At 39.9% G+C, this 24518-nt stretch overlaps 2 protein-coding genes across 6 annotated transcripts in view; one reads left to right on the top strand and one right to left on the bottom strand.

Moving 5' to 3' along the window:
* NSMAF (neutral sphingomyelinase activation associated factor) overlaps nt 1-7534 on the top strand; it is a 36736-nt gene extending 29202 nt beyond the window's left edge. For all 4 annotated transcript variants that reach the window (XM_084281812.1, XM_084281813.1, XM_084281814.1 and 1 more), the window contains 9 exons: nt 240-298; nt 954-1021; nt 2700-2767; nt 3000-3123; nt 3843-3926; nt 4742-4892; nt 5337-5439; nt 6063-6172; nt 7163-7534. In XM_084281812.1, the coding sequence (XP_084137938.1) occupies nt 240-298; nt 954-1021; nt 2700-2767; nt 3000-3123; nt 3843-3926; nt 4742-4892; nt 5337-5439; nt 6063-6172; nt 7163-7257 (862 nt within the window). In that variant the 3' untranslated portion in view covers nt 7258-7534. The remainder of the gene's footprint in view (nt 1-239; nt 299-953; nt 1022-2699; nt 2768-2999; nt 3124-3842; nt 3927-4741; nt 4893-5336; nt 5440-6062; nt 6173-7162) is intronic.
* A 2787-nt stretch (nt 7535-10321) lies between these two features.
* On the bottom strand, nt 10322-24265 carry SDCBP (syndecan binding protein). Of its 2 annotated transcripts, none has more exons than XM_084306895.1 (9): nt 23948-24265; nt 20051-20116; nt 18458-18536; nt 15844-15953; nt 15350-15508; nt 13829-14004; nt 12409-12580; nt 11932-12023; nt 10322-11037 (listed from the first exon to the last, which is right to left on the bottom strand). In XM_084306895.1, the coding sequence occupies exons 2-9, from the start codon at nt 20099-20101 to the stop codon at nt 10983-10985; spliced, it is 894 nt and encodes a 297-aa protein (XP_084163021.1). In that variant the 5' UTR covers nt 20102-20116; nt 23948-24265; the 3' UTR covers nt 10322-10982. The 2 variants fall into 2 exon arrangements, with proteins under 2 accessions (XP_084163021.1, XP_084163022.1); XM_084306896.1 differs by lacking the exon at nt 23948-24265 and adding an exon at nt 20558-20576.
* Nucleotides 24266-24518: the final 253 nt, after the last annotated feature.

Below are 24518 nucleotides of genomic sequence, written 5' to 3'. Positions count from 1 at the left end.
TTAGGGATATGGTTTAGTGGGGACTGTTAGTGTTAGGTCAGAGGTTGGACTCGATGATCTTGAGGTCTCTTCCAACCTAGAAATTCTGTGATTCTGTGTAACACACTGCTGTAGAGTTTTAAATCTCCTTAAAAGTCTTAACTCTTACAGAGATGAAATAACAAATTTCAACTGTAGTCAGTTGGTGGTTAAGTTTTAAAACCTATGAAATCACCTATAAGTTTACTTGTATTAAACAGGGCAATTACTGGAATAGCAGTCACAAGCAATGGGTCTTCTGTCTTCACTACATCCCAAGGTGAGTATTATTGCAGAGGTATTTACTAGAACCTGCAGTGTAAATACTTCAGTAATAGGTTGTAACACCAAATAATGTTTTGTGAACAAAACATCATGAAGCTTTCAAATGTAGTTAAGATTGAATCCTTTGAATATCTTCTCTGAGAGCAAAATGAAGGCAACATTATATGGGATTTTTCCAGAATCATTGAGTTCAATTTTTTTTTTTTACAGTCTTTAAAGGAGCTTTGTCCGAATCTTCCAGATGCAAGATTGTTGTTTTTTCGATTCATGCTTAATTACTTCTTATGAATACTGAAACATATCAAGCAATATGTAAAGGCTTCTTCTGTTTGCTTCTGGATTGTCAGATTTGCAAGTCACTTATTACAGAAATTAATGAAGTGAAATATATATATTTCATGTAATTAAAAAGCTTAAGTACATGTATTTTTAAAGTTTTAGATCTTTAATTCAAAGATTTCAATATTGTTTATATCTAGGCTTGACAAGTTGGTAATTTCTCACTTTAGATTCTTAGTTCAAAGACTGAGAAATTTATACCTCCTTTTTATAATAAACTATTTGAATATTCAAACAGGAGCAAAATTACTAGCTTCTGTAATATAAAACAGTCCTTTTTGTCTTTTGTCTGTTTTGTCCATTATCCTTAGATTCAACTTTGAAGATGTTTTCCAAAGAATCAAAAACACTGCAAAGAAGTGTGTCCTTTTCAAACATGGTAAGCTGCTGTCAAAACAAAAAGGACGTCATTAAGAATCTTCTGAAAGCTACTCACAGAAACACCTCTTAGCATACCTCAGTGTTTTTCTTTTTTTTTTCCTCCCTGCCTGCCTCCTCAGTTTTACTGTGTGTGAATAATTTAGTAGAGTGAATTGAGATTCCCTGTCAGGCCTCCAGGGAGAGAAGAGAGCACATTATGTGAACACAGGAAGGGTGCATTTAAAGGCTTGCACTTTACATCTGTGTTAGTGCTGTTCTGAGTTGCTCTGCTGTCCAGGGAAGGGATTGTGGTAGACAAAAATACCTCTGCATGAGCAGAGGTTGACTTTCTGTACAACCTTGAGCTGCCGTTCAGTACAAGAACAGATTCACAAAGCTTAAATGCCACCCGTGTTCTCATACCCACTATTGCCGTACTGCTGCAAAGTGTTTGGAGTCTGTGAGTCAGTCAGCAGAGGAAAGCCAAGGGCAGGAAGTGGAATCCATGCTGTGTGAACCCGAGGTATCCTTTCTTCATGAGCAGTGATCTCAGCAGCCTCTGAACATTTTTCCCATGCTTCTAAATCAGAAGTTGGAAAGGAATTCTCTACTTGATTTTCTGTGCTTGAGCACTGTGGTCAGAGCTGGGTCATTGAGATTCCCTCTCTGTCACGTTCTGAGAAATTTACCAAGACAAGATACTAGCGTGCATTAGCCCTCCTCTGTACCCTCATCTCTATGGAGGGGGAGAAAAGCCAAATATGTTGCCCAGATAGAAGCCGTAGTTATGCTCTAGCAGGTCCCGAAACAAATTTTAGCATCAAGACCCTGGTTGGTGCCTTCTGTGGCACACACTAGCGGGTGAACTTATATACAAGAATTCTTAATGCTTTAACAAAGGCAAACTTAGAAATTCCACTGTTGACACTATAGAAAGGGAGCTCTTTGCTGAATCCTAGTCCAGAAGTTATTTATCATGAGGAGGCCATGTACATTCTTGTACTCTTCCCTCTCTGCCACCCCTTATGTAGTTTCAGTGCAGATCTGCTGGAGAAAGGCCAGAAACAATAGTCTTTTAACACTCCAGCTGCCTACCTGTTTTTTAGAACAGTATATTGTTCGTGTTTAGATGATACTAGTAGAAGCAGTGGGCTGATTTATTTATTTTTTTCTTCTGCTTCCATTAATGGCAATGTAACTGAGCACCTGTCTGTAAAGAATGTTTTGTGTTGAGAATAATAGAAATTAGGTATTTACATCTGTTGTTTAAAAGAGCTGAGCAGATAAGATGCTGACATGGAGAACAAACATCAAAAGAAACCTATGTTTTTTGGTTTCTTCTTGCATCTATAATTGACAGTAGCTTGCAAGACGAAAAGCTGACCCAGTTGCTCCTGAGTGGAATCACATCCAATTTACTTGGAAAAACAGCATTTTGAAAAAAGAGATCCATCAGTTCTACACGTGTTTCTGAACTTTAGGGTTAATTTTCTATTTACCTGACATTCAGTGTTCTTGCTTTAAAGGATGGCCAGTGTCCAACTTAAAAGGTTTTTCTTATGTACATGTAATATTCATGTAACACCTGTATGTTGTTTTTAAGAAGTTACAATGCTTCTTGTTCTCCAGAAGCATGTTAATGTACTTCACTTTGACTCATGGTAAAAAACATGTTTTCTTTTTCCTTTTTCCTACAGGCCTTGTCATCTTGTCTAATCTTACCAGGAGATACCACTGTCATAAGTTCTTCATGGGACAATCATATGTGTGTATTTACTTCCTAGTGACTCTATTGAATTACATTGAGTACCTTGGTAATTATATTTATGGTTATAGATACAGAAGTTCATTGTTAATATGCAGTATCTATATTTCTATGTGTTTTTTTTCAATGGGTTTGTGTTAGAAACTGTAGAAGAAAAGTTATTTTAATCAATACAGAGAAACCTGTTTAAATTTTCTGAAGAGATAATGCTTTTATAACCCCTTCCTACTAGATATTTTTATTCAATTGCATTTGGAAGACGTCAAGACATCTTAATGGGACATGATGATGCTGTCAGTAAGATCTGTTGGCGTGATGGGCGTTTATATTCTGCGTCTTGGGATTCCACTGTGAAGGTTTGTATACAAATTTCTAATATTTCAATAACTGTTTATTGCTAACACTTTATTATTTAGCCAGACAAATGCATTGGAGTGGATGCACCTGTTGTAGTAGAATAAATACTTATCCTAGAAATAATCTTACTGTAATACAAGCTCATTAGCTTTACCTCAGCTGTGTTTCAATGCTGAAGTGCTACTTTAAAGGAATCTAATTCATTCTAATTTACTACAAATGTGCTCTTTTGGGGGTGAACTGCTTTTGTTGAAGGAATGTGAATGTTTTGTGACCTTGACTGAAAATTGTTTGCTGACTGGAATAGGCTTCTAAAGTGTTTGATAGTTCTGTAGTTTATTTCTTCAGCCAAGTGGATCAGACACTTGCTAATCAAAAGAGCATGCTTACAGTTAGATTGAAAGATAATTTAAAATTAAAAGTTACAAACATGAAAAAAATTCCCAAAGCCTTCTGTAAATGGCTTTTGATAAGTATACATTCAGTGCAGTGATTTACAATCACTTTGGTAAGCTTCTGTAACCTACTTGGAGTTGTAATGATCATGTTTAATATGTTGCTCTGCTTAGTGTAAATGATTTATGGTGCAATTTGTTGTTGCTGTATTGTGCCACAGTTACACAAGCAGCCCTTTTAATTTCGAGAATTCAGTAATGGAGAAATTCATTCAGAGTTTTGCTAATGCTATCTTGAGCAAACTGAAATGTCTGTGTTACAGGTGTGGCACTGTGTTCCTGGAGAGACCTTGAGCAATAAAAAACACCACTTTGAACTCCTTGCAGAGTTAGAACATGATGTTAGTGTAAGTATGCAGAGAGAGATACAGTATCTGAGAATTTGAAGACTAGTTGCTCAGTAAAACAAAAGTCAAGATAATGTGTTAAAGTATGAGGGTTGTCTTGGGGGATTGTTTTGTTTAACTGTGTGTTTTTAGCTTTTTGTTGTTGTTCTTTTTATTAGTTTGGTTTACTGCTTTGGGGTTTTTTGTTTATTGTTTTTGTTTCTTTGTTTTAATCTGAGATGAATGTCCTGCTCTACAATGTCCCCTACTTTCTTGGGTGGAAGGTGCACTCTTGTGGACTGAAGCAACAGTGAGAAGAGTTTTTGGTTTTGTGTAATGTGCACTTTTACTTACAGCATCTGGTATCACTCTAGGATATTTAAGTATTGTAAACCTACTTGATTGGTAGTTTAGTGTTTTGTTTTTTAACAGGGCACAAAATAAGCAAGTATTGAAACAGTGTTGATAACATTTAAGAATAGTACCCAAGAGTATTGGAAACAACTGAAGTTCTTTAGGAATAAAGGAGAATATTACCCATAAGGGTAATGTCTTGCATTTAGGTGGAGGGTAGGGGTACAAAGAGTCTGAAATGTCAATTTGCATTCTGTACTCTGTGAAGAAAAAATATTTTAAAATATCATCAAAGGGACCTATCTTTTGCTTTTTCTAGGTAATAATTGTACTTAATTAAGGATGTTGCAGAATTAAATGTAAAACCTTTGTAAATAAAATGGTATCTTAATGGATGAGACTTTTTTTGGGTGTGTTTAAAACTTGTCTCAAGATGGCTTACATGAAAGAACAGGAAAATCATGGGATGTTTAACTTCCTAGGTAAATACAATCGACCTTAATGCTGCAAATACTATACTGGCATCTGGAACCAAAGACGGTACCATTAGTATTTGGGATGTTACTACAGCAACAATGTTGCACCAGTTGTCATGTCATTCTGGGACTGTGTTTGATGCTGCTTTTAGTCCTGGTATGTTGGATTTCGGTTTTTAATGTGCACTGTTGGGAGTTTCAAAGGGAATCTTATTCCTGATTTCATGTAATACACTCTTGTTATTGAAATTACTGGTCTACTGGGAATGGTGGACGTGTCCCTGCACATGGCAGTGGGGTTGGAACTAGATGACCTTTAAGGTCCCTTCCAACCCAAACCATTCTGTGATTCTCCACAATAAAAAAAAACGTACTAATTCTATATAAGGCCATACTAGAGTGTAGACCAGCGGTCTGGACTCTAGACCAATGTTTATCATTGCATGCTTGAAGACAATTTACAGTAAATTTTGTATAAATAAGCAGGTCAGGCCTGTCACAGCAAACATGCTGTACTGTAGACTGCTTTGATAACTAGAGCTGCATGTTTAAACATGCTCTTTTTTGTGTTTTGTTTTGTTTTGTTTGCTCTTTTGCACAGACAGCAGACATCTACTCAGTGCAGGAGAAGACTGCTGTTTTAAAGTGATTGATGTGCAGACTGGAATGCTCATATCTTCTGTAACTGCTGATGAGCCACAGAGGTAATCCTGAGAACACAGACTATGAAGCTGCATGGCCAGCTTAGTTAACTGTGGAGATGCTTAATGGTTGGCAATAGCAGAATGGAAAGGGTAGTAATACTGAAGATTGTTTTACTGAATTAAATTAAATACTTAATTTGCACTTAAGTGCAAAGGCTGACATCCTAGTAAGTTGTGTGCACTATGGTCAAGCTTTCCAAACTGGAACGAAAACAAACAGGTATCTAAGCAAATAACTCCTGCTTTTTCAGCACCAACTTCTTTTGTCATTACCCTGAAAGTCGTCTTTGCACTTCAAGTGATTCTTTCAGAAACGTGAAGTGATGGAAGTGAAAGTGGTTCATGAGATGAGAACACTTGGGTGTATGTACCATACACATGTACAACTGACTGGGTCCTCTTGTGCTGTGGGAATATACTTTATCCCTCTGGCAGGAGGGTTTAGGGCAGTCAGAAAAGAAAGTTTGGGTCATGACCCTTTAAAATGGATGTGGAATAACCTTTCCAGAAAGACTCTTAAATGGTAAATTTCCTTCAGTTTCATACCTCAGTTTTCAATTATCTTTGGCTTTGTTTGGAATTGTTTAGCTTAAAGTGAACTGATTACAGAGTTACCTTTGCAGGTGTTTCAAGTGGGATGGAAATACCATCTTATCAGGAAGTCAGTCCGGTGAATTACTGATTTGGGACCTTCTTGGTGGAAAAGTTACTGAAAGAATCAGGGGACATACAGGTATGCCTGAACTATTCTTGTTCTCAAATTGAATGGAAGTGTCTGACTTTCTGTCTGTGTTGGTATTGACAAGTTCTAGCATCATCTGCTCTGCTTGTGAGTTGTTCTTTATGTTAAATGTTACCTGGAACACCAGAACACCCCAAGGAGGTACACATGAGCCTCCTAGGAAATGTGACAGTAGTGGAGCAGTACTGCTTTTTACAAGACTGAACGGAGGCAGATGACTTGGGCTTTTCTAATTCATGTAGCATCAAAAATACCATATTTTCTTGTACTTCACAGTCTTAATAAAATGTAGTGTAGACTACTTTATATCAAAGTCTGTCCAGACTGTAAATCTAACAACGATTAAGTAAAATTTGCTAAATAAATGTATTTTGTTTAGAGATTTACAAACATCTTACATGTATGTGCATAGTCTTCAAGACATGAGAAACCAAAATGTACAAAGAAGGAATAACTATCTCAGTTTTATTCAGTTTGCTTTTAAGGCTGCTTTCATGAAGTTATTTCAAACTTCCCTTCTGTAAACTTGTAATCTGGAACTTGAGCTGTATTAACATCAATCTGCAGCTAGAGAATCTTTAAAAGTGGGCCTCTAAGCATATTCTATAAGGCGCTATATACTTTTAATATGACAAGTCTAGATGATGTAGGAAAAATATTCTTTCTGGAGAAGCTTCTCCCCTTATCCCAATACATCCTTTTGCTACTGTGTTGTCTGCATCATACGCTGGAACTTACGTTCCACTTCCAATTCCAAAAATCAGCTGAGGCAGTATAGCATGAGATTACTCCTGCGAATAAGAACAGCCACCTTGCAGTCTCATCTTCTTCGCATTACATTCACACTATATAAGTTTATAGTATGTAGACACTAAGTATATAATGAGGTACTAAATATATACTGATGACCCTAACCTATTTAAAAGTTATGTTCCGTTCTCATGAGTACTACTTGTATTCTAAATTATTTTTTTCCCCCAGGTGGTGTAATGTCCATGTGGATGAATGAACAATGCAACAGTGTTATTACAGGAGGGGAAGACAAACAAATCATTTTCTGGAAACTGCAATACTAAGTGCCTTTCCCTCCAGACACTTAAACGAACTCTTTATTTTAAACCAAACCTTTTAAAGGAACTTAACTGTGTGCAATGATGGCTGCTGAAGTTCAACCAGATAGGAAGCTCTGTTCAACTACAGCTTTCTGGATTATGGTGACTTCACTGAGAGCTCTTAACTTCCACAGTGTATGCATTTATTTTTCATGGACTATCATTGAAAATGCTTGTCTAAAGTGATATGAGATGACATTAAAGACCTATTTTTCTGTAATTAAAGATCTCTTAACTGGCAGTCATTGTTTGATTTACATAGACTGCATCACGGCATGTTGCCTGAACTGGTTTAAAAGAAGAATCTTTTGCATTTTTGCAAAAGTCTTTTAAGGATGCTTGCACCTCTGTGTTGTGTCTCATTACATAATGTATGTACCTCTTGTGTAGGAAACCTCTTCCTAGTGAAGATGCATACAAAGGTAAATACTACTTTCAACACTTACTGCTAAGGCAGCTGTTGGGCTGAGCAGTGATCAGTCTAGCGCTATCTAGTTTCCAACTTATTATCTGCAAAGGCATAGAGAAGAATAAGAACACATTCCATCTTATTTTTTCCTATTGTTAAAAAGAAAATGTGGGAAGGACACACCTAAAACCATACCCTATTTTAATACCCTGAAAGGAAGCCAAGTATAAAACTGGTCCCCTAACAGAGAAGTGATACATATGCATATGTTGATATAAATCTTCCCTAATAATTGGGTTTTATTACTGCTGCCTTTCATCACTTCTGTTACTATCCTTTTCTTATTTATCTTCACCTTTTCTATGTGCTTCTTTCAACTCACATAGTCTTTGGGAAGGAATTTCGATACAACTTTCAAATAGAGCTACAACTTCTGGGTTTATGTGATCCTTTTAGTCTCAACCCAAGGTCAAAGTGGTGTTGTATCAAGCTTATTTTCCCTGTAGGACTTAAGAATATGTTTCTCTGCAAGGAACTATTCTGAGGGTAAAGACTTCAAGTAATAGACTTTAAGTGCCATATTTAAGAAATAGTCACCTACAGCTGTGGTATTTCATCACTGTGACCCATGATTATTATTTCTCTGACAGTATTCTCTAGCAAACCTTCTTAGCGTTAGCCATAACGTGTCCAGGACAAACATTCCTCTAAATTACACTGTCACTCCTTTGAGGTTCAGGACATAATGCCTTGGTTTTGAAACATAACAGCTATGCCACGAGGTAGCTGTTTCTTTAGTTAGCATTGTAAAATAATTGTTTTATGGTCAGTAGCATTATTTAACCTTTTTTTATGATGGGACTTAAATCTTCTCAGTGTTGCAATGGTATAGAGCTAAAGCAAACTTATTTCATCTACATTGCTCACTTAGATTGATTACATAAAATTCAATTAATTATTGTGTAGTGAAGGCATATGTAACAAAAAAATTAAGCCACATCACATGCACTTTCTGTTACCAGACATGATCTTGCAGGAAGATGGGTGGTGTTTACTCTTTCTTTGTTTTTCATTTTACTTATTTCCCACCTACAGTTGTACATAGCCAAAAAAGATGGAAATCAAATTCTACAAGTGCCTGGAAAAGTCTCAGAGGCATTTTGCAGCATGTTAAAAGTTTTAATTGTGCCGTTCATTGTTCATTTACCTCTACCCTACTGTATTCATCCCTGGCCCCAAGCATTAGGCTTCCTGCATACAATACTACTGTGAGTTTAAAATTTGCACTGCAATTCATTTTCCCTTTTAGCAGGACCTGCATAAAAGGTACTAACCTGCAGTTTTTCAGTTTGAACTATAATGTGTTTGAAAAACCACAAAGAGCTACCCTTCCCTTTTCACACACCTCTTTTTCAGGTTGTCTTATTCAAGTTTCAGACAGGCATGTTCCTTTCACATTGGAGGGCTTTCCGTGCAGCATGTTGGTTTTTTTGTGTGTGTTTCTTTAACTTTTTTTAAGACTATTTAAGTTACATATATAAAATAAGCATACCAACTTATCCACTTACACTCAGTAGCGAATTGAAGGGATTTAGTTAGTGAAAAGCTGGTCAAGCTGCTGTTTACATATTTGAAAAGGTTTGCTTAAATAAAGGGTTTTAAAGCTTGAAGGGGTATAGAATTGTCCCCTACTAAATAGTCTGCTCCTAAGGAGAAGTTAATTAGATACAGAGACCATATATTCTTTGGCTACAGGGGTTTCATAGTTAAGTAAGCTACTGTGCTAGAATTCCTTAAGGTTATTGCTACAGGTCACAGGCTCAACACCCATGCGCTTCTGAGCCATACCAAGGCTGCATGAAGTCACCAGTTCCTGCCAGTAAGTGCTTACCCCACTAGTTTTTAGAGACAATCCAATTAAATTGGTTCTCAGGAAGAATTTGATCACCACTGCAACCTGAAAATACTGGTTTTCTCTTGCAGTAACAGAACTTCATTTTAGAAGCCAGAAATGGCTGAACTTGAAGTGCTAAATTTGGCAGTGTTCCCAGGAAGAAAAGTATGTCTGTGAGTTCCCAACTCTACCCCCCCAGTGCATTTCCTACAAGCTGGAAAAGCTACAGCTAGCTACACAGGCTATTAAGGGATTGGCAGCCTGGGACTATCCTTATTGCAGGGTTGAGCTTTGAACTCTTTTATATATTGCACTTGCACTCACCTTTTGAAATATTTCTTCAGTTAGATGGACTAGCAAGTCAGTCCGGTACCATCTTCTCCAACCAACTTTGGATCCTGGTTCATTTAGGAAAGGAAACCTGAATTGATTTCCCATACCTATTAATACCTATACTAAACTAAAATTACTTGCGTTGGGCTACTGCAACATCTGAGGAGGAGAACTGCACAGCTAGAAGCTAGAATAGAACATGAAAAAAGAAACTGCTCACCACCTGGCATTTAGCTTCAGATCACTTAAAAATCTCAGTTGAACATGCCTATGACCTTTGTTAGAAAGCTATTTAAAACTTTATTTCCTACCTTGTCTTTCTTGCCAGCTGAAAATGACCTTAAGAAAGAAACCTGTCTCAGCTCACCTCAAGAACATGCACACACACCATCTAAAGTTTCAGTCATTTATTTGGTTACTTCTGAATCTTTAAGAACTTGGTTAAGGCGAGAGATAAGCAGTTACAATTCGTATAACAAGTAATAAAAAGATTTGATTATCTGTACACTACCTTATTTAATATACTTACTGAATGATGCCTTCAGCTATATTCAGCTTAGCTGGCATACTTGTGTAAACAGAATTTACTAGAACAAGAAATAAACTAGTACTAGCCATACTTCTAAATAGGCTATTTCATATCTACTCTTGCAGACAGAAAGCAGTAAAAATACTTGTTTCTCTTAAACATACAAAGCACAGCATTGCCCTAGGTAACAACACATAATTTTGCAAGTGATATCTGGTTCCTTTAGTTGCAATGGCTTATAGGAGTAGTGAACTAAGAAAGAGATCTACGAAAAGTCATAACACAATTGGAATTTCACATTCGTCAAGCATATAAGGCTACAAGTTTTACAGTTTGTGAATAAACAAGATATGTTGAACTGTAACATTCCCAGCCATTATAGATGCAAATGCTTGATGCAGCATATCTTCTCTTGGCCTCCAGAAAGGCTCATGTGCAGAAGAAAGAAATCACTGAGTATAATAGCCCGAGTTTAGTGGAATTCTCATCAAATGTATGTACAGACACATGTACATGATGCACGTTTAGACTTCAGGAATAGAGTGATCCATCAGGCTTTTCATAATGCTAGTTGCCATCCTATAGAAAAGGAAAAGTCATTCAGGTTTTTAAGACAGACATGGAAGCTGACTAAAAGCATCTGTTCACTGTATCTTTGTCCTTGCTAGCCCTTTAATTTGATTTAAAAATTAGTCTCACTCCACTGTTTTAACAAATACATTGCTATAGAAAAGCTGCACTACACTGCATAAATAAGACATGTCCCAATACCCAACATTTTGCTAGCAGCTGGGTTGTGATACAAACATCTTTCAAGATGCAGTCATTTGTTCAGAGCAGTATCATAAGTAGGAGGGAGGAAAAGGGCTGAGGCGGGGGGCGGGGGGGGGGAGAGATGGATGTCTTGGAAACAGCTTTGTAGGAAGAACATACAATGGGGGTGGGGAGGAACACTTAATTATGCTTTAAGCATTCAAAGTGTTACAATTAATTCCTAGCAGCTTTAAAACCTTTTTTTTTTTCCCCCCAGGAGAGATTTAGCTGTAGAAAGCTAGTGCTGCCAAAGGATTAGAGAAACCCAATGACATCCTGCCAAGAATCATGTTTACATCACCAGAACTAGCTGCACTAGAAGCAGTTTAGTTGCAAGGTAACAAAGACTGGTATTATCCATGTACTTCAAAGTGCTCAGAGATTCAAATTTAGTCGAGTCATGTTTAGAAGAGGGTTTTTCAAAAGAATAAGAGTCAAAGGAGCATCACTAACATATCAACAGTTTAAAAACAGAAGCACATCACATTAGTCTGATTAAAACCACTGGATTAAGTACACTTTCAGACTTCACCACCTTAACTAGTCCTTCTACCAGGTTTGTTCTCATGGCCAGACAATTACATTTTATTTAACCTGCAAAATAATTGTCAGCTTTGATATAATTAACACCATGGCTGCTTTAATTTGGTTGTTACCTACCTCTTTATTATATACTCATAAATACTGGAAGGCATGATGGTAATTGTCACTACATTTCCAGCTGTTGCCAAGATGTCTGCTATCTGGGGGTCCTGTTATTGAACAAGAAATCATATCAGCAACATCACTTGAGATGACTAATAACGCAGCAGTTCAGGAACCCAATCGAGACACATTCACGCAGCTTAACAGCCACACAACTCCTTGCTTACAGTATTTAACCTTCAGGGCAAATCACTAAGCTGCAGTGCTAATGAACTTCCTACAGAGTCATCCCTTACAGGAACTCATTGGAGTAAGGATATAGACATTCTATGATTTTACACTGGCTGGCAGGGGGAAAACTTATTCCTTTGTTGGCAAAGCATACCTTAAAGATAAAAACTGAGAACCAACTATAAAAGGTAGAGGTAGAGAGGAAGAGAATGAGTTGCCCTGCCTACAGAAAGGAAACCACAGAGAAGCCTCAAAATGTACCTTCAGTCCAATGACGTTCTGGCCATTGATTTCACAGATGTTGTGCTCCGTAAGAAGTCCATTTCTCGCAGCAGAACTGTCTTTCACTATTGAGGTTATTTTTCCATTCTTGAATATGAAGCCAACATGCCCTGTGCTGTCTTTGTGCATGGTAATAATTCGTTCAAAAGGCCTGTAAGAAACAGAATAACCTTAATGCAAGAACATGCTTTCAGTCTACCAAACCACAGAGAGAACCACACACTATTTTGGTACCTTTGATTTGCAAAAAGTTAATGTAGTTGATGTATGAGTCTCTAAAGAGTACAATCAAAAGTGGTAGGGGTTTAACTTCATTTTGGGACTACTTGCTATTGTAATCTCTTCTTTCTAGGCTGAAGTCACTTTCCATATGGAAATTAGTTTTTAAAGTTTGTGTTCTCTCTTTTCTACACGTATTCCACCATCTGGATTACTAAACCACCCAACAGTCAACCACACAAATGGCCATTCAAACTTAAGTTCTGCCTAACCAATGTTACCAGGTAGCTAAAATACTGCAGGCCATTTTGACAACTGTAGGTGACTGCGTGATTCTGGAGATTAAAGGCTTCTCCAACAGATTTTTCACTGTGTTATAAACAATGAACCTTTAAGTTGTCTTAAGAAGTTAAGAAATCCAGCAAGAGAGCAGAAGTTGGGCACAGAAGTGGTAGACAGTAGGGAATCTTATGATTTAATACAATGATTTCATACGCCCCCCACTGGGGTCAAACTTGACTCTTAAACACAAAAGAACATTGAAAATGTTTCTGAAGACATGTACTTAGTCACGTCACGCATCCTCTGTCATCTCAGCCTAGAAACTATGTTGCATCTGTCCCATTATTACTACATCAATAAGGTACTTAATGTATTAAAAACATACTGGTTTATCAAGCATACTTTTAGTGAGCCTGGCATGAACTCGTATGTGAGCAGTAAAGTCCACAGGAAAACTACCATGCTAAATAAAAATGGAAGTGAAAAATTTAAGCTCATCAAAATAGTCACTGTATTAATACTGTCTTTATTGGTATTTCAGTAAGCAGAAGCTTCAATACATATAAGCAAAAGTCAAATTGTGTCAGAGAAAGCACAGAACTCTTGAACTCAGAATTTACGTTATGCTATCACTCGTTATGCTATCACTCATTAGTTTATCTTGAAGGTGTTAGGCCTCATCATGCCCAAGCAAGAGGCGTGCAATGGCACTTCACGAGTTAGTGACTATTTTAAAATATTATTTTGACTGTTCCCCATAAAAAGGAACATTTCTAATGACCTTTAATAGTAAAGTAGACAAACATATTTTGTATGCCTGCCATGCTTCTCAGGTGAGGGAGACCTGAACTTCACAGTTATTCCAAGATGGATAACAACAATCTGCAGTCAGTCTTACCTGTCCCGAATGATCATTGAAATCCTCTCTCCAGAAGCCTGTTTCAGAACTTTGTGTGCTTTATCAGAACTCCATCCAGCACAGTTTTCACCATTGATCTGCAGAACTTGGTCCCCAAACCGCAGACCAGCTAGAGATGCTGGAGAGTTTGCTTGGACTAACTGGACAAATATACCCTGCAAAAGAAGGGGGCATGGTAGAAACAGGATGTTCTTCCTTAAATGGGAAGGCCAATCACTGAATACGCAGCCCTTAAGTTTTCTATTCTTGTGTAATACCAACCAAATGGACAAAAGGAGATGAATTCATCAAGTCTTTAAGACACATTTTTGAAATTTCAGTAAGTTTATAGATGTCTTTAAGAGACTGATAGATATTAATGTTAGAATGAAGTTAGGAAATAAGGAAGTCTGTTCTGTTTAGATTTCTAGAAATTAAGAGACATGTGCTTCACAGTAACACCTTCCTTGAAGGAGTAAATACTGTTTTAACAAGAATTCTGAAAAACTAGGTCATATAGACTGGTACTAAATTTGCATGTCTGCCTGGGAATTTGACTACAAATTCCTGTGTAAGACTGTCTACATATAGCTTGAGAAATAGATCATCAATACTAAGAACTCTATAGCAGATTTTTCCTTCTTTCTCAACCCATTAGTTTTCAACTTTTTTTTTTTTTTTTTTACTTACTGTTAGCACCTCAAGTAAAAAAAAAAAGTGTTAAAAAAAACACAATGTTTCCAGTCAAAGTAACCCCAAAACTAAGTAAAGGATGTCAACACAGAAGATAAATAAACCCTCCCATGGGGTGAGGGCAGGCAACAGAGAATTCACACTACTTTCTAGGAAAACTCCAGTATTTCCTGGGTTAGGATTAAAATGATTCTGTAGTTCTATGTGAAACCTTGAGTAAATAAATGACCCAGCCAAAACACACCCAAGAAAGAGAGACAAAGAAGTAGCATTTCTCATACTGAGAATCTGAAAATAACTAAACAGGGAAGCTCTGAAGCAGACAACCTCCTGGACCTTTTGGCAGCTACAGTCATGTTAAAGGAAACTAGAAGAGAGATTTTAAATCCCTCCTTGTATATAGCTGACACCCTCACTATCCTAAATTTTCTCATGAGTAGCATATTGCAAGAGTTTGTAAAAATACCTCTCCTTTTATATCACATTCATTTCTCTGCCTACTGTTGAACTTCAAGACTTCTGTATCTTTGTGGAAACTCTGGGAAGTACTTTAACTGCTAACTAGAGTCACAGCAGCTCTGCAAGGACATTTTATACTCTGAAGAAATACTACATCTATTCTCCAGGTGTTATATGGAAATAAATTACTGCTATAAAATTAGATCTTAGTCTATGCCCTAGTTTCAGATCTAACAGAGGGTTTTCAAATTCTAGTAACAGACAAGCAAGTATTATGCAATAGACAGTTCTCTGACCATACACTAATTCAACTACTAATTTAATTCAGCAGTAGGATCTGTATAGGCAAAAGCAAGCTTCTATACTTACGTTGTCAACAGACTTCAGGCGAAGTCCTATTTTTCCATCTTGATCTTTACACAAAATTGCTTCACGGATGCCTTGCTTAATTTCTGCTCTGCGAATTCCAATATCATTTCCAGTCACTGGAGCTACCATGTAATTAGTAGAAGGTCGTGTTACCAGTTGCTGATTAAGACAAAATAGCCAGACAACTTAATTTCAACTTTTTACAATACTTGTATGTCAGTTTATATCAAGTGATTAAAAAAAAGAAAAACAGCAAAATTAAAATGCAAGTCACAACACCAGTTCTTCCCCTCCTGCCCCCCAAACTGGAAGTGTGCTGTTCTGTTTAAAGCTGTAGAAAAATAGCCTCTGCTACTTAAAAAAATAAAAATAAAAAAAAATCATTTACCAGTCAGGTGGGATACATACTACAAATAAGTCTACTATCTAGAATGGTAGATACACATTTATTCTTTATACTTTCAGTTTCTAAGGTATGCTTGACTGATACCTACCCCTTGTGGCTGACCAGCTGCTGCCACTGGTAGGTTTCTCTGCACCTCTTCTTCATTGAGGCTCAGGCCCATGTACTGAGAAAGTTCTGGATATAGTCTGGGGTATAAACCTACACGAACAAGAAAAACAAAGCCATTAATATGTTTAACAAACCAGTTTATTGCTATCACACAGACAACAACTTAAACAAACCTTGCAGTATCGTAATGTACGTAACTTGAAAATTACAGTGTGAGATCCACCTGAATCAGGACTGTTATTCTAGCCCAGCTGAGAAAAGCAACTACAGGAGCAGTGCTTTTGAGATAACTAAAAGTTATCCACGTTCTTTAAGCAATTCCATTCATTCCTTTCTTTCATGGCACAACCAACATTAGCTATGCGGTGATGAGGTCCAAAACCAATGCTGTACTCCAGTCCATCATGACAAGCCCTTCTTTCCTCCAAAGTTTACAGGCAATTGGTGTGGAACTACTTACTCTCCCTCCCACCCCCACAGCAGAATAGCTGGAGAACACAGGATAAATTGAAAACGCGTGAGGGAATGGCATTGACAGAAGTGTGCAGTGCAAGAGGAATTCATGGAACCAACAGATACTGAATGTGTAGGATCTGATAGAACTAAAAAAAAAAAAACCACCACAAAACAAACCCCAGAAGCCCATACAAAGAAGCAACACACAGAGGAAAATTGACTATAATATTCTTCATGAGAAAGTGGCTGTCATTTTCCCATAGGTTCAAATTGAAGTCTTGTTTAGATACAGTCCTCATACCAAGAGAAAAAAAAAGAACTGCGGACCTTAAAATATCCAGCAGGACATTCCTCTACTCTGAGAGGAGCAGGTGGCTGGGAATGGGAGAAAAGTCAGATTTGTCAGACCTTGAGTCAAACCACTCTGGAAAGAAGCTTGATGCTGCTCTTGACATTCCAGAGATAATTAAGTGATGCTATTTAACAAGAAGCAGTTACAAGAACACACGCCCTTTTGACCAAATCAGCAGAGACAGAAAAGGCTGCTCAGAGAGCCAAGTGGTACAAGGGGCAGTCTTGAAAGCACATAGGCTCCCTGATCCACACAGATGATGTTTTTGTTTTTAGCGTTCATTTATGGGTATATGTTTAAGAACAGCTATTATAAGAACCCACATTTGACCAGAAACTGAAAGCTACTTTTCCAGGAAGGAACTCAAAGGCCATTACAAAGAATTCTAATCCCATCAAGAAAAACTTTTTTTGTCCCTTAATACTGTCAGCTGTCACATGAGCATTCTGTTTCATGTGGGAACTGCCCAATCCTTTTTCCAAACTGGTTTCACTGATACAGATTAGTAATCCTCTAATGAGTAGCTCTGTGGCTGTCTTCTGCTTGCCTTTCAAGCCCCTATGATTATAGGCAATTAAAGCTTCCCAAGACTTCTGCAGTGAATTGATTTTTCTCCTTCATTCTTCATAAAAGACAACATAGAATGAATCTTGCTATTACATTCTCATTCAAAGAGTCTCCAAAACAGCAGAAAACATCATCAAGAGCTGTCAGATGTATCTTGTCCTGCCTTTACCAAGACAGAGATCCCCTGTGGGCTTGGCAAGTCCTAGAGATTGTTAACAACATATCCCAAAGGAAAGGTGATCTAAGCGATAAGCAGTCTTCAGCCACACACAGCTCCTGAGCAATTTGCAGACAAGCTGATGTCAAAATGTCATTTGGCCAGCAGTACAGTAGACATAGAAGTTGCAGGAGAATTCAAACTCCAGACAGTCTAAAGAAATGCTGCCAGGGAGAGGAACTGCTGAAGCAAACTTACTCTAATGAGGTTAGGTCAGGTAAAAACTTAGATCCTTCCTGGATTTAAGGTGAGCTGTAGAAAATCCATCCTTAAAGTGATCTTAGATGCACCAACTCCAAGAGCAGAACTGGAGACAAAGGTACACCTACCATGCTTTAATATCAGATCCACCAACATTCCTGATGGCTATTCCAGCACTGCAGCTGGTCAAGCTCGTTAGAGATTTTAGGTCCTTTAGACCAAACATAACTTAATAGCCCAGAATTCAAACATATCCATGCATGTTTGTGGGTGTATATGAGCACGGAGTAAACAGGAGGAGATATCAGTCGATACAACTTTAGGTCTGGTGGATTACCCAACAGACCTTTGAGCCCAAAATCTGCAGGAAGCTTTATTTTGCTTGCATGACAGTAGTGAAGTTCCTCTTCTCTACTTACAGAGATTTGTGCTTGTTTGTTCCCCAGCAAGCTCATATGCTGGGGGTGGGGTAGGGGAAAGACGCTCAGACTCAGGCTGCTCTCTGAAGTTTACAAACACGTGATAAGTACGTAAGCATTTGAGGTAAGCATTAAGGAGAGATCAAACAGTACCAGCAACAGATCTTGTTATGTTAGGCTCACTTAAAAAAAGGCTTCTTAAAGCTACAAAAATGTTATTTGCCACTTTTTTTTGTTTGCACTTGGGGAAGCGTTTCCAAAAAGGCATGGCCTCACCTTCAGTAAACAGTTTCATCCTTATAGGTATTTGACTGCACTTTAACTATAGAGTTTCATAACTGCTTTCCAAAACATTAGGATACCACACAGTATATGATCTTACCTCCATCTTGAGGAATAGGAGCAGAAGCTTCAGACAAGATTGCTGGATTAGCTGGATTTGAAGAAAAGGCGGTCTGAGCCTAAGAGCAAGGAAACTCATGTGTTATCTTGTAAAAGAGGAATTACAAATATCTTTACTATGAAGCCAGGAGACTATGCATTATTTTACGCATTGTTGCCATTATCTTGAAGCTCTGAAGTTAGCTGTTTTCTTTGAAACAAATGATTTAATACAATATGCTGCATTATTATGTCAACAGAAACTCGTACCTTCCTCAGAGACAGTTGCACAAATAACACAAAAGCTTGACCATCAACCTCAGTTCCAGTTTTGTTATTAAGCAAGTTAAAGAGCCTAAGATCTCCCTGAAAGACACATTCAACTTGGCCGACAAACTTTAAAATTTAAAATTATGGAAGTACGGCCTTTGCAGAGTGTTTTGTAGGTTTGTTTTCAGTTGAATGGCAGTTCTACATTTTCACTGCTTACAGGTATTAGCCATGAGTTCTGCCACAGTTACCTGCAGGTTGCAATTCACATTCCACGAAATTCAGTGCTACTAATTTAACACCTTCTGAAAGAAACAGACCTCCTAGGAGTTTTCTACAGGAGGTCCCAAACGCACAACTGAGTTTAGAAACTAAACTTAGTGTTTTCACTGTCTGTTGCTGACTTGCAAATAGAAGAGATAGCACTAAAGTAAGCTAATTCCCTTCCTCCTCATGGTATCTCAGCTACCTGTTTTTCACTGATCATGAATACATGAGGCCAAAATAAATTAGCATACAGAGGCCTGCTAAGTATGACAGAAACAGCTATCCCAGTATCTATCTCTAAGACACAGGTTAAAGGTGGGGAAAAGTTTCAGCACAACGAAAAGTATGCTGTACAGGACACATGAATCACTTAATTCAACAAGACAATTGACTTACTTAATTTTTTTTTTTATTTTTCCCCCCCCCCTCACGGAAATAATGTTTAAAAATAGAAGATTCCGTAGTCCTCTTCAGGAAGTTTTGTTTAGAGAGAAGTTTCAGAGCAAGAGTGACTCATTATTTATCAAACATATTTAGAAGAAATGTCTCTAACTTAAATGCTGGGCAAAAAGAACTGGTTAGAATATTTGGTGCAAGAAGTTTACGTTTAAACCAGCAGCCATTTTAATCTCACTGATTTGCTGTGGACACAGATTTTGTCTATCAACACAGAGATACCCTACTTCCATTTCCTCAATGCTTCATTCAGTGGTCACAAAAGATAAAAGTAGTAAATAGATCACATTTAGCATTTAGATCACAAACTCTAGCAGTTGATCTTTAGCTCCAGGCAGGGTGGGTTTGTTTGTTTGCTCAGGGGGGTAAATTTCATGTTACCCAACTGCATCTTCACATAAGAAGCACATGGGACATGGCAGACAGAACAAAAAAATCCCAACTACAATCCTTACCTACAACTTCAAGGGTCCAATGATCCTTAGAAGTGCAATGGTAAAACATCACATCACAACTTCCATAGCAATCCCCCCCTCCCCTTACTAAATATCAACACATCTATTATTGTCACCAACACTACTTTTACAAAAGCCTCCCATACCTGAATAACTTTGTCCACCTTCAGATCTTCCAGGGAAGGATAGAGAGACATTTTGATGCAGTCTCACTGAGTTACAGGAAGACACGGAAAGGAGAAAAGCAAACAAAACAGGGTTAGACATCAGGTATTTACCTAATGTTACAACTTAAAAAAGAAAAGAGAAAACAGACAAAGCATTAAATAAGTTCAGCTGTGACCTGCAAGTCTCAGCATGACAGATACGCAGCACTAGAGACAAATTCCATTAAGGCTATCTATTTAATCTATTATCAATAATAGTCTTTGTGTAATAGGCTTTATTTACTATACTTAGTGGTGCCAAAGTTTAGGTCTCAGCTATGAGAAATCCCACACAGAGAAAACTGTTTCACAGTAAGTATCACAAAGAAAGAGCGTAGGAGGCAATGATGCAACAGTGAGGAGGTTTGAAAGAAAAACCTAATCATATTCCTCCACACAAACACAACAGTAATTTATATACAACTCTGTAAGCTTTCACACTATTACCCCAAGTATCTAAACACTCTGATAATTCTGATGTTCCTACAAAAGGAGTCACTCAACAGAGCTGGCTTCCCACGTCCACTTGTACCACATTATGAGCCAGCCAGATTCGGTCAGTGGTGAGTTTCAAAATCCACAGGAACTTCAGCCTGCCTCTCATGTGATGTTGTGAAAGCCCTGTGACAACATTAACAGGAAGTAATAATAAAAAAAAAAACACTTCACATGATCCTGTAATGCACCATACCGACGCTCAGCTCTGCTACAGCTGGGCACCAGAGGCTTTAGGCAATGCCATTTTCAAGAGATCCTTCACTCAAGTTCTCACCAAGGTCAACAGAGCTTTGCAAAAGAGTAATGAGACATTTCACCCCAAATTACGTGAACGTGTTAACTGAGAGGAGGAAGGCTAGAAGAGGAACAGAAGGAGAAGAGATCAAAACATGACAAAGTCTTGCAAGTTACATATGGCACAGAGAACACAGTTAACGGGGCAGCACTACTAATAGCTTCTGGTTTGGGGATTAATTTTCTCATCCAAACACTTCAGAGGTCCTCATTTGTGTAACGAATTAACTGTAAGTCCAGACTAAAAGCAACCACTACATAAATCCTTGAGCTACTGCTTCTTCACATGCAGATACCGAATTGATTAAAAAAAATCCGATGCCTAACATGACACTGCAGGAACACAATAGATGTCTCCTTGCATTACATCAAGGTCACTAACAGCTTTTCTACTTGTTCAGCAGAGTGCCCAGGAGCTCAAGTATCATGTCAAACTGCAATTAAAACTTTAAAAGAGCCCAAAACATGGCAGGGATCTGAACTGCCCTGACATAACAGGCCACGTGTTTGTAATTACGTGCAACTGATAATTTTGTGAAGTTGATGCAGCTAAACCACGTATAGCCAAGACCTGGAAGCCTTAAAAATTAAACACATTTAAAGCGAGTTTAAAATTCCATTTTAAGGCAGCATTGACCTGAAAGCAATTAAATGCTTTTGCTCAACACAAAGGGGTAATGGCTAATGCAAACCTAAGCCCAGCAAAATGCTTGCTCAGGTATGCAGCCCCTGGGCACTGCACTCTGCTGCCAATACCGGTGAAGAGACACACACATCAGGCTGGATATCTCCTTCCAAGTTACATCGGTCATGGTGATTTCAGCTGCAGCACACGTTCAAAGTCAGCAGTCAGCACCCCACGGGACAGAGTGGTCCCATCATAGGGCAACAAAGGGAGCAGAAGCCCACCATGAGCTCCAACATCTGCATGGTAGCACAGACAGCACCAAGGGTCTGCTGTGTCTCTGGTCCCAGTGACCATTTCCACAGAGAATCACAGAATTTCAAGGTTAGAAGAGACCTCAAGATCACCGAGTCCAACCTCTGTCCTAAAACTAACGAGTCCTCCGCTAAACCATATCACTAAGCTAAACACCAGCAAACTTCCACCTGGACCAGCTTTGGTTTTCCTCCACAGACCACTCTCATCCTGCCCTGCAATCCTTGGTCACACTTGCCAGATTGCCATCTGAAACTTCTTCTACTTTAATATGAGGAACAAGGAGCTTTCTGTCGAAGAGTACTAGCAAAACTCAACATATATTAGCTCCCCAAACACTTTAGGAAGCACTCCAGCAGCTTACCCCACCGCTCTGCCACCGCCCAGGCCACCTCCCTTCCCCAGCTGGAAGCTTCCAACTCCAACCCTCTGTCGGCACCACCAAGGAGCTGCCCTGCCAGCTCCCTCCTTACAATCTCACTGGTTGCTATTTCTGGTTTTTCAATAAATAGCCAGAATAACGGCCACCCATCACTGCATCCAGCAAGCCTGGCTCCCTGCATACCAGCTTTGTTGCTTTTACACCAGCAAAGAGCGTTTTTGATTTCCTTGCAGGCAGTTATAACACTGAGGTACACATCTAACCACTCGTTAGGTAATGTGAAACGCCCCAAAATACCCTGTTTAGTTTAAAACATGACAGTTCAGCAGCAATCGTCGCTGTTGGGGACTGCCAGTAATCTCAGGAAGAATCCGTCCATGACTCACAACACAAACAGATTTGAACATGAAGTTTGGACAGCCGTGGCTTTCTGCAGGAGCAGGGGAGTGGTAACCACAGAGCGGAGAGGAAGGGAGGTGGGCGACTCCCAAGCCTACACCGACACGGAGCTACTCGCCCCAATTGTTTGCAAGCTCCTACATCCTGTGGAGAACACCTATAGTAACCTGAAGCTTTCAGGAAAGCAAAAATGAAAGCAAAAGGAGAAAATGCCAGTTTCCAAGTACCCTCAAGCTCATAAACCCAGCTGCCAGCCCTGTGGGCAGGCTGTCTCACCAAGAGGATCCTATTTACCAAGGGAAGTGCCTGACCACTGGGCAGAGACTGCGGACAGGCTGCACTCGTGACACTCTCGGGCTATTAGCAGGAAGTTTTGTATGCAGGAGCTGGCTCTTACTACACACAGTGGCTCAACTGGAAGATGACGGGCTTCCCGACATTTCTTGGGTCGGAAACACCAGAGCTGAATGCAGGCTGAGAGCCAGCTGAAGTCTGACCTGTCCGTGGCGACTGCCGTCTCTGAAAGGAGCCACAGACGGTATTTGGATGGGGGCAAAGGGAAGGAATAACAGTGTTTTGTCCCGTGGAGAGATTACAGCAGGCCACAAAACCAGCACCTATAGCAAATTATTGGTTTCGGCTTCCCGAGCAGCTAGAAGCCATGAGACGAAGTTTTATCTTTAAAGGACAAAACCTCCCGAAGGTCGAGCTGAGACAGCAGGAAGACAGGAACTGTTTTGCAAGAAGCGTCCTCCAATAAAAGAGGAAAAAAAAAAAAAAAAAAAAGTTTTTTTCTTCTGATACCATCTAATCGGCCTCTGAGCATTTGCTTTCGCTGCGCACTTTGCTCAGGAATCCGCCGCCTCCATTTCAGACCCGAAGGAAGGCTCCCTCGCCCCAAAAGGCGCAACACACCCACAGCAGCCCCGCAGCGTTACCCAGCCCTACAGAGAAAGCAGTACAGACCCCGACCAAGCCCCTCTCCCCAAAACCCCAACACACGAAGAGGACGCCAGCGCAGACAACCTTTATTTAATCGCTCTTTTCCTTCCACCGCAGCCCGGTGCGGGAGGCAGCCCCGGCAGGGAAGGCGCCAGCCGCCCCCCGGCCCCACGAAATGGCTGCTCGGCGGCTCCTCCGCGCCGGGCACCGAGCGACGGCGGCGCAGCCTCTGCGGGCGAAGCCCTTCCCTTCCTCCCTCCTTCCTCCCTCCGACACCACCAGGCCCCCTCCTCCTCTTCCTCACCCCTCACCCTCCCCACACACCGCCCCGTGCCCAAGCACAAAGGGGAACGAAGCGGCGCCCCCCCCCCCGGCCCCTCACCTCCAGCCCAGGGGCGAGCGGCGGCACCAGCGGCTCCGGCAGCTCCCGGCGGCGCCGCTATGAGGGGAGCGGGGGCGGCGGCGGGGCTGGCCCGGCCCCGCGCATGCTCTGGCGGCGGCGGCCGAGAGAAGGGGCCGGGCCCCGGAGGTGGCCGCAGAGGGGGAGCCCGGGGCTGGGGGCGGCTCTGCCCCACGGGGAAGGGGGTCCCGGCCCTCGGTGCCTCGCCCGTGTCCCTGGTTAGATGCGGGGCTTTGCCCGCGGCGTGTCGCGCAGCTTAGTGCCTTCTCACCGCCTGGTTGCCTGAGGAAAGGCTCGCTTTCCTTTGTTCTTTTTGAAAATAAATTCTTTCTTTCTTTCCGCGTTGTTTCGGTGACTGGTTTATTTATTTTTAATCTCGTCTCGCTTTCCCTTCCCTCGTCATGCGTTCGTAAGTCCTGACGTCGCGGGGCCCTGCCGTGACCACATCACCTGGCCTGCGGCTCGCTGCCCACAGTTTGTCTGGAGAAACTCCCCTATTGCATAAACCATCGCATAAAGAACACCCGAAACAGAGGAAATTTATACTTCATTA

This window comes from Netta rufina (genome assembly GCF_964035555.1).
Source record: "Netta rufina genome assembly, chromosome: 2".
Classification (NCBI taxonomy): domain Eukaryota; kingdom Metazoa; phylum Chordata; class Aves; order Anseriformes; family Anatidae; genus Netta; species Netta rufina.
This window is presented reverse-complemented; position numbering and strand designations above follow the sequence as displayed.